Here is a 14,067-nt window from a genome sequence, read left to right as displayed (position 1 = left end):
GAGAATTACCATACTACAAAGGTTATAACAAGCAGTAAAAGATCATTAGTGCACCAACAGAATTGGAGATTTAATAGTACAGAGAAAAGGACAAGTGTTGTTCTGAAGCATCTTAGATTTTTAAGACATTGAGCAATGACGAAACATGTACAAATTGCAAAATCGTATTGCATAAAAGAAAAGCAACTTAGGTTTTGATAAAGATATGAGAAAGACATCTTTATTTGATCTGGATCACCATGCACATTTTCCTATAAATAAAGCTCGTTCAAGAAACAAACTCATAATTTAATACATTTGGACAGTACATACAAATATTACATTTTTTAAAAACAATCCTGGAATTACAAAACAATGTGTTGTGCATCCTAAAGTTTGGCGGTGTGTGCATCGTTTATATATACATTTCATTTTCTTGATTGGAGACCAGCCCCAGGGGAACTTTACCTGGTCTTAACCGGAAATGCAGACACAACCTCAGTGTCTCCTGTTCTTTTAAGCTCTTGAGAAAATGTGTCTTTTTCACACATTTGTGCACACGAATCACAAAAATTAAACAGTTCAGTATTTTCCCCGAAATTAAATAAAATTTGTTCATGAACAGTGCAAGCAATTAAATTCACCCACTTTCAGCTGCAATGCACCAATACTTTGTTTTCCTTAATATGTGATACATAATGAATTTCAAATATTTTCCATCTCCATTGTGCTAGCTGCTCTCCGTCTTTGTGCTGTTATCCTATTAAGCTGAAATAAACAAAAATGAATTAGCAAGTCAGCGCACTTTCAAGGTTGATGACTTTACTGAAACATTTCAACAACTAATGTAACATTTATTGAGGCAATATGAGCTGAGGCAGTGGCCTGACCCTGTCGGTAACGACCCTGTCGGTAACGTCCTGCGGGGCAAGAAAAGGGCTCGAGCAAAGCGAGGGCCGCCTTAAATGTGGGTGGCAGTGCTGTTATCGACAGTTCGGCCCAACTCCAGGGGTCATATCACCATTAGTACCAGTGTGTTTAAATTAAAATAAATAAATAAAAACCTACCTTGCAATGAGGTGCCTCGCGGTACTTTTGAAGTCTGTTTGCTATGTTCATGATCGGTACGTCATCAACAAGGAAACTGACTTCAGAAACTACCACGTTGCCTGCGCCGCAAGGGAAGTTTTCTATCTTTAAAAAAATGTTTAGGTTCGACACACCCTTAGCACCCACGTATGAACTAAGCATTGCGGGGAAGGGGCGCTGGCCAGCAGCACTTGGGCAGCTCGGAACGAGGGCTTACACCAGACAATCCAGCTTGTACCAGACAATTGGCCAACGCCCCCTTTCAAAGTGCTAATAATTAATACAGTCTCTAAAGGATGCAAAAGTAAAAGCAGGTCATTCCAGTCCTATTTTTACTGGGTACATTTGCTTCTTACGGACTTATCACATATTCTGCCAATTGAAATTGAACAATGTCAAAGAACAAATGACTGACTGTAATGTTCTTTCTGATGGATGTTCCACCTACAGATTCCTCATTTTAGATATATTTCTACTGCTTCAGCTAGATCACAGAAAACCTTTACCCGGCAGTGGGTGTTGTACGAAATCGGTGTGGGGGATCCCTTGATGGGTCTACTCCTCGACACCAGACAGGACGTTGGCACGTACCACTTGACCTAATTTTCTTTCTTTTGTCCCAGTGCTCAACCACGTTAGCGAACCATCATGAAACTGGAGGTGCCCGGCATCAGAGGGGTGGGTTGGGAGAGTGATGAGGAATTTATGGGAGGTACATCCATCAGAAAGTACATCACCAGAAGTAAGTAATGGGTTCTTCCAGTGGATAGTGTCCTCCCACAGATTGCTCATACCATAGCTGTGTTGTGGCTTTCAGAGATGGGAGAGGGACACCAGAGGTGAAAAAAACTGAAAGTAAAAGTAAAAAGTGGGGGCTTGGCTTGGCAGCTATGGAGTAGGCTGCAGCATTTCAGAGCTCCCGAGTGATCCTCATGAAGAAATGCCAAGCTGGCATGAAATCCTAATGAAAACTGCTGCAAAACGTATGAAACAGTGTCGGAGAGTCTGGAGCATGTCCATAGTGAATTCTGCCAAGAAATGGTGCAGAGTGAGGAGATGAACGGCCCAAGTCAAAATGCTGTGTTGGCGCACAAAATGGCAGGCACAACCAGCTACGCACGCCGATAAGAAAATATCAGGGCAGGGCCTGGTGCAGTGCCGGAGGAAGTGCGAAGGCCAGTAAGCGGTGCGGACCGGGGGAGAGAGTCAAAACAGAACCGACCAGCAGCACCGCCAACGGTGCCAGTCCACAAGACACTGTCTGTGCAGGACCTGACCGCTACACGAGGAAGCGGGCTAGGGACGAGGAGCACCGGAGAGCGACAAGAGGATGAGTGGGCAGCTGGGACGTGCTGCCGGAGGTGCGGGAAGCATAACAACAGATTGGTGGGGAAGAAATCAGAGGAAGAGTTTGGGGCCCAAGACGACAGAGCGGGTTACCCCTACCCTCCGCCCCCGCTGAACCCAGAGAATGCGGCACCACGCAACCCATATGGGCAGACAGCAGCCGCAGAGCTAGCACGCAACCGGGCATGAAGGGACGCCCCAGAACACTGCTTGAGATGCAGCCCCGAGAGGGGCAGGGGTGTGGAGCCCGCATCATCTAACAGGCTACCCAGAGAGAGCAGCGGGCGGGTGCAACACCCAGGGGAACTCCCCCCGCGGCGACCAGGAAGAACCTAGTAACCTTCGTGCTTCGGTCGGAAGCACAGACTGCACTGCGGAACAGGAGGCAGACCGCAATCCACCAGGCTGAGCCACCAGTTCCCCGGCCCGTGACGAACAGATGGTCGGAAATAATCACGGCAATGGGGAACAGATTGCCAAGCCCTCTGTGACCCGAGGATAGCAGTCCTACAGGACAGAAGGTACAGGCTGACAAACTGGTGCATATGTACAGGAGCCCTCCACTGTAAGAGCATGGATCACTGCACTAGCGACCGGACTAGGTGGGAATAAAAGACGCTGCCACCTAGGGCCAGAACAGCGGAACACACTGTGTGGGGGTGCCAGGAAGACCGACAAGGGTGCCTGGAGGTGCGGGAGAAAGAGCCCGGCGCAGGAGGGACGAAGCACGGGGCAATCCCCAACCAGTGAAGTGCTAGACAAATGCACCTAGGCTAGGACGCCCAGAGCAAAACAGAACGCGACCCACATGAGGCCATGCAGAGGGACACGCGCACAGGTGGATAGATATCACCTGGCCAGCGCCTTTACCTAGCTGGTCAAACGTGGGAGGCCACAACCCATCAACGTGGCACAAAGCAGCTGTACCGTAGTCCGTGAGAGGACCGGCTCAGCACATATAAAGAGGGGGAGCCTGCGGTCTGAACTTTAGGGGTTGCACTGCCGCAGCCACACCAATATAAGGTGGGGACACGCACAAAGTGAAGCGGAGAGCAGACGTGGGAGAGCACAATTCAACGGCAGGTAACACCAGTTCAGAGGGCCACAACGAGCAACTTATTGGGGTGGCCAGGATTATGGACTGACCACTGCAACCCATCAACAATGGATACGAACTGGAGCACAGCACAGGAAGAATAGCAGGACGCGAACCGCACACTAAAGATGGGACCCCAACACCCCCCTGAGAAAACTGCACATAACAGAGGTAAGGGAACGCAGAACAAGGCACGCGGCAGTAAGATAGCTCCTAGTACTGAACGGAGACACTGGTGGGCGCAGAGACCAACCGCAGATGGGGATCCCTTGGACACTGCATCTAATGTTGACATTGGTACGAGCAGCTACCAGGAGCGGCAGAGGGTGGGCTGTTTAACGGTAGGACACAAAGGTTGGTCGGCACCAACCAAGGGCACGTCCCGGAAGAGGGGGACACTAACCACTGAAGACTAATGAGGCATTACAGGCAGCGAAAGCAGATCTATCTGGGCCCGTTGAAGAGGGCGAAAAGCACGTCACTAACAGTGGGACTGGGCCCACGCCCACGCATGGGAGTGAGAGCACCCGACTGATAGAGCCAACGAGGCAGTACCCCTCTAGAGTTAGGGGGAAGTGTGGAAGCAGCAAACAACCAGGAGAGGGGGGCTCCTGCACCACATCAGACTTGCAGACCCAGTTGCAACCATCAGTAGCCGTAACAAGATGGTTGCCCCCACAGGTGTGCATAACTCAGTTAGCTGGCACCTCTACATGACGCGACCTCAACGTGGGAGAGCACAATCCACTGACGGTTGCGGCAACACTGGGGACCACGACAGCCTTGAAATGGCGCACTCAGGAAGGGCAAATAGAGTCGGCTACACAGGAAACAGCGAGCAAGGGACGCACGATCTGCAAAGCACTGTCTAGACACCACCCAGGAACATAAGAATCAGTCGCAAAGGGGAGAAGCTGGTGCCCCGACGCAAATGCACAAGTATCACTGGAGTGGGGATGCCGGAGAAACAAAGGCGGAAAAGGGGAGACAAACCAGCATGGAGATGTTCGCCCGCAAGAATGACGCGCCCCAGCCCGAGACATCGGAGGCCGGCACGAGCACATACAACTCCAAACCGTCGGAGAAGGGACAAAGGGAGGGCCCCATACTCGAAGACATAGCGGCCCTAGACACCTCACTGGAGTACAAAATGGACACGGCGCTCGCAGAAGTAGGGCTCCTCAGGCAGGATGTAAGGAACCGGACGGAGAGGGTGAACAGGGCAGAACAGCAGGTGCAAAGCAGCACAGCAAACATCACAACCACTCAATCCCAAATGGCGGAGGCTCTGGACCGCATATGCACCCTGGAACACAGGGCTGAAGATGCAGAAGGGAGAGCCTGACGTAACAACGTGCGCATAGTGGGACTGCCAGAAGATGAGGAATGCAGAGACCCCACGAACTACATAGAGAATCTAATGCTCCAAGGAGTAGGGGCTGCGAACCTATCCCAGGGCTTTGTGGTGGAGAGGGCACATAGAGCTCTGACCAGGAGACCCCACTCAGGGACACCCCCAAGACCCATGATTGCGAAGATCATGAACTTCAAAGACCGGGAAAAGATCTTGGCATTCTCACGGGAGGGAGTAGTGATCATGAGGAACGCCGCCAGAATAACTAACTACCCTGATTACACAGCACTGGTGCAAAAGCAAATGGCACAATTGTGGTCGACAAAGGAGCCCCTTCGGGCTGCCAACGTGCTATTCATGCTGCTGTACCCTGTCAAATTGAAGGTGCTACATGATGGCAGATCATACATCTTTGAGACCACGACCGACGCCCACGAGTGGATGGATCAGCAGGGGATCCCACAACTGAGAGCTGGGAATGGGCAGAACAACAGGAATGCACCCCAATGAGATACAAAGTATGACGAAGACGGAGGAATCACTTAAGAGAAACATGAACCAGCAGTTTGATGAGCGGGAGCCAGCAAACTCTGAGGGCTGGCTGCTAGATGCCACAAACAGAAACCCCACATATGAACAGAACTCAAGATGCCAGTTTTAAGGCATCAGACTGGAGCGTGTGCACCCACAGGAAGGTGGGTGGCGCTAGGAAAGAGGCGGAACCCGAGTAGGGGGAGAGAGGCTGGGCGTTTGTTAACAGTTATAGTTAGTGTGTGGTTAGGTTGGCTAGGAGAAGGCATGAGTGGAGGAGGAAGCACCAAACAACATGGACAGGGACAAGGCGCAAGTGGCGGACTCAGAGACATACCCCAATAAGTGAAGTCAGGAATGTACATTACGGCAATAGTCCAATACAGAATCTGCGCACACAAGAATCAACATGGAGAGGGAGGGACAGTACCCCGCCCCACAAGGAGGAGAGGGGCAGATGATGGAACGGGAGAGCCGTTGCCAGACATAACAGTACATAGCCCAAGAAAAAGCCATCATAGGTACCTGGAACGTCAGGGGACTGAATGCCTATGGTGAGCGTGATCTGCAGGTCGCAGGTTTGAAACCCGGCAAGGCCAACTCAGCCTTTCATCCGTCCGAGGTTGATAAATCAGGACCAATTTCGGTTGGGTGATATTGTATGTAAATATGTGCTCTGTAAAGCGCTAGGATTAAGGGGCTATATAAATGACACATCATTATCATTAAACGACTAAGGGTGTATGCCTGGCTGAATTTGGTGAAAGTTCAAATTGCAATGTTGCAAGAAACGCATCTGACAGCTGAAAAGCAAACCAAGATAGCCAAAAAATGGGGAGGACAAATGACAAGCTGAACATATTCTAACTACGGCAGGGGAGTACTAACGTGGAGTACCCTTCCAGCTTATAAAACAAGAGAGAGACTCAGAGGGAAGAGTAGTTATAGTACACAGAATGTTGGAGAACAAAGGTGTGCCTAGCAAATATGTATGCCCCCAACCAGTACGCGACAAGAGTTCTTCAAGACAATCACACGTCGGCTGGCTCCATACAGGGCAGCGTCATTGATCTGGGCAGAAGACTTCAACTGCACACTGAACCCACTGTTAGATAGATCGGACACCAAGCAAAGAAGGCCAGCACCGCTAGCCAGGGCACTGCAGAGGATCCTGCACCAGATGGAACAGGAAGACATCTTGAGGTAGGTACACACAAACACCAGGGGATACACACACTACAGCGCCCCACATGGGACATTGGGACATACACCCACATAGATTATCTATTCACGGGCAGGGGGAGACTGGGGGAATTCACGGGGATACACATCAAAGCACAAACACTATCTGACCATGCCCCGCTGCTAGCAACATGGGCATAAACATATAGGGGGGGGGCCCCAAACCCACATGGCGACTGAGGGCAGATGTGCTGACGGACGGGGACTTCCAAGAGCACATCCGAGACAAGATAGATGACTATTTTGACCATAATACGGAGTGTGTGGATAGCACTGGAACGATCTGGGAAGCCTTCAAAGTAGTGGACAGGGGATCGGCAATAGGGAAGGCAGGAGGACTCAGTGGAAGCATTTTGGCAGAGCTGGGGGGAAATAGAAAAGGAGATGGAAGGTGTAGGGGCAAGAGCGGGCATGATGGGGGAAAAACTGGGGGAACTCACTACTCTGAGGTTGCAGAGCAATGTCATTTGGGAGAAATTGGGGAGGTTGGATTATGGAAAGTATATACAGAGGCTGCACGCTGAGGGAGATAAGCCCAGTATGCTTTTAGCCTGGCTGACCAGGCAGGAGAGCAGACATGACCCAATAAGCACAATTGAAGATGAGCAGGGGACGGAAGTGAGGACCCAGGAAGAGATAAATGAGGTATTTTCACTGTTTTACGAAGAGTTGTACTCCCGGAACCAGGAGGCAGAGGTGGGAGACATAGCCGATGCCCTGGCGGGGATTAACCTTCCCAAGCTAACAGAGGAGCAGGCACAGATACTGGAAGCACCCCTCACAGTAGAGGAACTGACAGTGGTAATAGCCGACCTCCCAACAGGCAAGTTCCTGGGACCCGACGGGTTACCCAGCAAGTTTTACAAGAAATACAAAGACACCCTGGCCCCACGATTGCTAGAGATGTATGAGGAGGCATATGAGAGGGGACAGCTACCAAAGCGCATGTCGGAATCCGTAATAATACCCATAATAAAACCAGGGAAACCGCTCCTTGAATGCGGGTCCTACAGACCGATCTCTCTGATAAACCAGAACTTCAACATCCTGACAGCAACCCTAGCCAACCGGCTCAAACGAGTCATACTTACGTTGGTGCACTTCGATCAAACCGGATATGTACCGGGGAGGAACACGTCGTGGCATCTACATAGACTCCACCATATAGTTGACACTACGAATCAGAGGCAGGGAGAATGCGCAGTGGCGTCACTGGACGCCATAAAGGCCTTTGACTCTGTATACTGGAATTGGCTGCTGAGCGCGCTTACTCACTTTGGGATAAAAGAGGGATTTTTACGCTGAATAAGGCTCCTATACAGGAATCCCAGGGCAAGGGTAAAGACTGGCAGACACATCTGTAAGGGTGGAAAATCAGCAGGGGTACAAAACAGGGATGCCCACTATCCCTGATGTTCGATATATTGGCCCTGGAACCGTTCGTGGCTTTCCTCAGGCCGGAGTACAAAGATGCTGGAATAGAGATAGATAAGGTAGTACATCAAATTTCGATATACACCAACGACATTCTCCTCTTTGTCGACAACCCGCGGGTGCACTTGCCGGACCTGCTAGAAGCCTTGGGTGCATTTGATAGATTATCAGGAATTACTATTCATAAAGGGAAGTCCTTGCTGTTCCCCCTAGCGGACCTGAGATGCGTTACCCTTGACCAGCTGCCCGACTTAGGCCTCACATGGACACCACGCACCTTCCGTTATTTAAGAGTGGACCTACATCATAACACCATAGAGACGCATAAAGCTAACACAAAGGTGGCCCTAGACAAAATTGGGAAAGCAATGAAGTTCTGGAAGACGCTCCCACTGGGCATGATCGGGAGAGCGGCCCTACTGAAGATGACGGTACTGCCCCGCCTACTATACTACTTCACTAATATCCCACACAACATTCCTGGGTCCTTTTTCAAACAACTCAACACAATGGCAAGGGAATTCCTGTGGGGCAGGGGTAGGAACAGAATAGCTCTGAACACACTACAAAGGGACTACGAATGAGGAGGGATCAGGCTGCCGGACTTGGAATGTTATTACTTTGTCAGGACAACTCCAATTCGTGGTAAGGTGGCTGGGAGAAAGTTACTGGGAGAAGATACATCTGTAGATTCACTGCTCTTACAGCCGGCAATAAGATCATACTACCTGAGGGAGCTCTTATGGATAGACAAATCCTTGACCAAATCACTCCCCAACATGGTCAAATTGGGCCTGATCCTATGGAGGAGGGCATGGAAAACCCAAAGGACACGAGATCCCGCTCCAGGCAAATTTCCCTCACGGGATTGATCGACGCCCGCACCAACTCTAGCAACATCTCGAGCACAGTGGGAAGACAAGGGAGTGGCCAAGATCGGGGATTTATGGCGAGATGGACATTGAGGGGACTTCCAAACCCTGATGGAAGAGCAGGACATACGTGTAGGCCAATTTATATTGCACAATAGCATGGTTCGGACGATCAAATAGAGGTGGAAGACCTTACCCGAAGGGGAAGGCACTGAGGGGGAGCTGAACGCGTGCTACGATGTGTCGGAAGGGGGACATACACTATCCAGACTTTATGAACAGCTCCTGGGCAGCAACAACGTGAGAGCTGAAAGCGCGAGCCAGATGGGAAGAGGAATTCCAAAAAACCTTCATGGATGAAGACTGGTGCAGAGCCCTCCGATACGCAAAGAAACTCTCCAGGAATGCGAGGTTAAGGCAAATGCAGCTCTATCTCATACACCGAGCATACCTCACACCCAAGAGAATGTCTAACATGGGTAGCAAGCAAACCTGGAACTGCCCGCGCTGCACATGTTCTGGTCCTGCACAGTGATAAATAATTTTTGGGGAACCGTCAAAGGTAGGGCAGCGGGAGGAGGAATTCAAATGCAGGCGTGGTCGCCGGAGTCCTACCTATTGAGCTTGTTCCCAAGGGGCGACAAACAGAGGACTCATATGGCAAAAATGAAAGACTTAATGTGTATACTGGTGAAGCGCCGCATAGCAATGGCATGCAACCCAAGCACAGGGCCGACAATAGCAATGTGGTGGGCAGATCTGGAGAAATGGATGGTAGCTGAAACGTCAGTGCGGACCAGAGCACTACAAAGGGGTGAGGGCGAAAGTGGGGCCAAGATACTTGCATGGAACTCCCTTATACAAGAACTGTTCGGAAGAAATGAAGGATACAGCACAAACGACCCCAGTGGGCCGGAAGAAGGCTAGCTAGCCGGCGGCAACGTGGGAGGAGGGCTCTCAGCAAGGAGGAAAACAAGTGGTGGTGGTGGTGCAATATGGACAGGGCCAGACCCCTGGGACATAAACAAAAGAAGGAAGCGAACATTGAGGATGGAGATCGCCATGCCAGTGCGCCAAGGAGAGGCATAACATTGTGCGGAATCCAACATAAAGTGCCAGTTGAAGTGTGTTGTATGTTGTTGGTAATGTGTGGAATAAAAAAAAATATATATAGAGTTAAAAAAAAATTTAAAAAGAAGCTACACAGAAATGTAAACACAGCTGAATCAGGTTAGTGTATGCGTCTGTATGTTAAGGGAAAATGTTTGTAGTGTGATGGGGTGGTGGCAGGGGATTTGTAAGGGTGTTTAAGTGGAGGCGATGAGAAGCGTTTGTGTCATGGAAGGGGAGAGAGAGAGAGAGAGAGAGAGAGAGAGAGAGAGAGAGAGAGAGAGAGAGAGAGAGAGAGAGAGAGAGAGAGAGAGAGAGAGAGAGAGAGAGAGAGTGTGTGTGTGTGTGTGTGTTTTTTTTTTTAGTATCATGTATTTGGTGGGAGTGGGCGGGGAGCAAAGGGGAATTCAGGGGTAAAATCCCCCATTTTAAGGTGAGAGGGCAGGGGATTGAGTGAAGGAGGGGGCGTGAAAGCCCCCAAAATAGTGATATATGTCGAATATTGAGTGCCGCACTGCCCTATTTATTTTATTTATTTATTTTTGGGATTTGTAGAGCGCACTGCAGCCCACGGGAATAGAGGCACTATCAAGGATACTTAAGAAGGCTTGCTTGAGGGTTACAATAAGCGGCCCAAGAAAGAACATATCACAATTGCTCTAGTTGGTACAGTTAAGAGAAGCAGAGTTTTTCATTGCAAAGGTGTGACACATTCAGTGGGGAAGCATATGTTCGGAATCGCACGTGGGGTAAGCCCTCTAGACAAAGAGCCTAGTTTTTAAGGCCTTACGGAGGGCAGAATGAGATTCAATTGATCTGATCTCGTTCTGGAGGTTATTCCAGAGAGAGGTTACAAATGTGCATATTACAGGTTCACCAATTTGAAGTACCTACAGATTTGCAAGATCATTTGCAGTATTTGCAACTATGCACAAGAGAAAGGGTAGGAAGGGAGATCAGTCGGGGGGAGCGGATACCACTAGACATTAGGGCAAGACTATGCATTTTCAGGGCAGGCTTGAAGCCAGAAAGAGTGGGCATCGGCTTGATGTTTGGAGTAGGGTGATGGAGTGAAAGTGAGATGTATCATAGGGAGGACAGGGAACAGCAATGCTGAGGAGAGTTTGAGGAGTGTGAATGGCGTGAGTAACAAGAGATGGAGCTAGCCAGGTACAGGCACAGGCTAGCTCATGGACCGATGCGAGGACAAGATGAAGGAACTTCTAGAGGGAGCAACTGCCCTTGGACAGTCAACTGGGTTAGAGGCAGTGTACAAAGGTGGATGAGCGGGCATCTTTGAAGAGGGTGTGGGTAGCAAAGTTAAGTACCATGTGAAGTGGGATATAGGAGTAGAAAGAGGGTTCCATCAGTAGGTTGGGACAGTAGAGTAGCCTGCAGAAGACAATGGTGGATATAAGAGTTTTAGTGGAGCAAAAGGTGAGAAAGATCCGGTTTTGCAAAAAATGAGGATACACATGGCATCCATAGTGCTAGAAGTAAAACATTGTTAATGTTTCACATTCCTGTAAAAGAACTCCCATTTTGCTAGTATTGAGGGATAGGATGAGGATGTTGAGGAGGGAGAGAAGAGGCGAGGCATTATACACCGAGATGTAAATCATCTTAGTTTTGGAAGAGTTAACAATCAAGATGGGAATCATCATCCAGTTGCATTTGTGGTCAGGTAGTCAGTGATGCAGAAGACAGTTACTGAGTTAAGGAGGTAAAGGAGGAAAAGATGTACGGGCTATCAGCAAACAGATGATATGATAATCCAAAGGGGGATAGGAACATGCCAACAGACAAGGAATACAGGAGGACCATGGATAGACAGTTGAGGAACCGCGATTGATGGAGGGGTTGCAGAAAATGTTTCCACTTTCCAGTACAGTGAAAAATAGTGGGCAGCAAGTACAATGCAATCCAGGCAATGGCAGTGGCCTAGAAGTGAAGCAGAGGAGTGGTAAAAAGTGTGGAAGGCTGAGGACATAGAAAAGAAGAGGCGTATACACCATAGGTGGGAGTGGTTGGCAGTAAAAAGAAGTTAGACACATGGGTGAGTGCTATTACTGTGGAGTGAAGACTGCAGACGAGACAGACTAAAATGGATCACTGAGTACTCACTTTTCTAGGTGATTAGTGATATGGTTGTACTCCACATATTGTAGAATTTTAGAATAGTGAGGTAAACAGGAGAAAGGACAGTAGTTAGCAGGGTTGTTGGTATCATTCGTATGCTGTTAAAGGGATAAACTAGAAGCCATTTCTAGAGGTGGGGAAGATCTGTGAGGAGAGGAAGATGTTGGAGGGACGGGAGAGTGTTAGGGAGAATTCTCTGTTTAGGCTGAATTTCCTAACCTAGTGAGTCCCCCAGCAGTTTTGCTGGATTTTTGGGGTTTATTTTTTTCTCCTGCCAAGAGTGAGACTCTTTTACCCTCACTCTTGGACATGATTTGAGTGTGTTTCTTTGGATCTAGATGTGTTTAATGGGCTATGGGGTCTTTTACCCCATAGGGCTTCATGTGTTTTTGTGATGTGTGTTACACAGCACCCTCAGTGCAGTGACACAGGGGTGTCATAGTGACCCCCCAGTATAGATTCCATACCCTGGGACTGACTAGTGTCTCCCAGGGCATGTAAAGTCACCATTGACTTTACTAGTCTTAAATTCTTAACAGAACCAGTACAAACCATCATATTGTGGACGTACTGGCTGGGGCAATTCGATTGCCCCAGGGTCTGTTAGTCGAGGGGGCACGTCTCCGTCCACCCTGATCGACTTTTGGCTGGTGGCAGTGGATACTACTTTTTATATTCAACCGTGAATATTTTCCTATGGGATTTCCCATTGTTTTAGGCTACTATCTTTAATTAATTATTTACGGTAGCCTCGAACATACCGCCGGTTTATTTAATTAATATTAATTCTCCGGTTGGTATTTTTTGCCAAAACTTGATTCTAAAATGGCGTTTGTGTTCTCTTCTGTGACTCCAACTTAAGTCGAGCCCTTTGTTCTACTTTTTGGCGGGCTTCTCCACAGAAGCACTCCAAAGTGGTGCCACTCTGTCTGGGGTACTTAGGAGGGGTGGAGGGGAATTTAGGCACCCTGGACTGAGTTGCCTAGGCAACTGAAGTCGCACTCCATCCTGATTGGCCCAAGTGGTGAGCCGGCCGGCTCACCACTTAGCATGTTTGAGTGACAGCTAGGCTGAGTGAATGGGGGTTTGCTGCATAAAAGCAGGGCTTTGGGGACTGGAACTTCAGAAGTCGCCACAGGACCTAAGAATCCGACGAGGGAGAAGCTGAGCCGACCTGCCACGACACCACCACCGGTGGAGCCCTGCTGGACCGCCTCTTCACTTTTCCCAACGACAGAGGAGATCTCCCGCCGGAGAGTCTCCTTCCTTTGACTGGTGGGGATAACCAGTTTCACTGTCTTTTCGCCTTCCCGACGTACCTCGTGGCCGCCTTGCCTGTGCCAAGCACCCCGGCAACCGGGATACCACGTTTTACCACGACGGCGAAACAAAGGTACCACCTTTAACCGGAAAACTCCACGGCTGGTTTCTTCCCTGGTAGTGCAACGACCTTCATCTTTCCTCCAAGTCGAGATCTTCTCTTCCCCTGGACGACACAACTTGCACCCACTACCAGGAACAACTGCCACCGCTGGAGGATCCTTCCCACTTAAGGTACCGTGTCCCGCCTGGCTTCCCTTGCTACCGACTGTACGGGGTAGATTTAGCCCCCGGCTTTCGAACCTGGGTTAGCCTGGGGGACCCTGGCTAAACTTTCCTAAGCCTCTCTAAACTCTTTTTGAACCCTCTGCAAGACTTTCTAAGCCTAGTGTAACTGTGTGATCTTGGGCGCATTTGTGCTCTGCTCTCTCTAAGAGTGGGCCCAGCCTTTGGACTTTGGCTCACCAGTGACTTTTGCTCTTCTGCCTTGCTAACAGTGTTCCTGAATCTTAAGAGTGGTGTACCTTTCCATATTCTGTCTTTTTCCCTCCCTT

At 49.4% G+C, this 14,067-nt stretch overlaps 1 protein-coding gene across 3 annotated transcripts in view; it reads right to left on the bottom strand.

The window, feature by feature from the left end:
* Positions 1 to 204: 204 nt before the first annotated feature.
* The window catches only part of SCLT1 (sodium channel and clathrin linker 1), a 1,687,870-nt gene continuing 1,674,007 nt past the window's right edge, over positions 205 to 14,067 (bottom strand). For all 3 annotated transcript variants that reach the window (XM_069631056.1, XM_069631057.1, XM_069631058.1), the window contains exon 22: positions 205 to 747. In XM_069631056.1, coding sequence (XP_069487157.1) covers positions 685 to 747 — 63 coding nt within the window. In that variant the 3' untranslated portion in view covers positions 205 to 684. The remainder of the gene's footprint in view (positions 748 to 14,067) is intronic.

This window comes from Ambystoma mexicanum, chromosome 6q (genome assembly GCF_040938575.1).
Source record: "Ambystoma mexicanum isolate Mex_15411 chromosome 6q, UKY_AmexF1_1, whole genome shotgun sequence".
Taxonomy (NCBI): domain Eukaryota; kingdom Metazoa; phylum Chordata; class Amphibia; order Caudata; family Ambystomatidae; genus Ambystoma; species Ambystoma mexicanum.
Note: the sequence above shows the minus strand (reverse complement) of the source record. Positions and strands in the feature narration are given on the sequence as shown.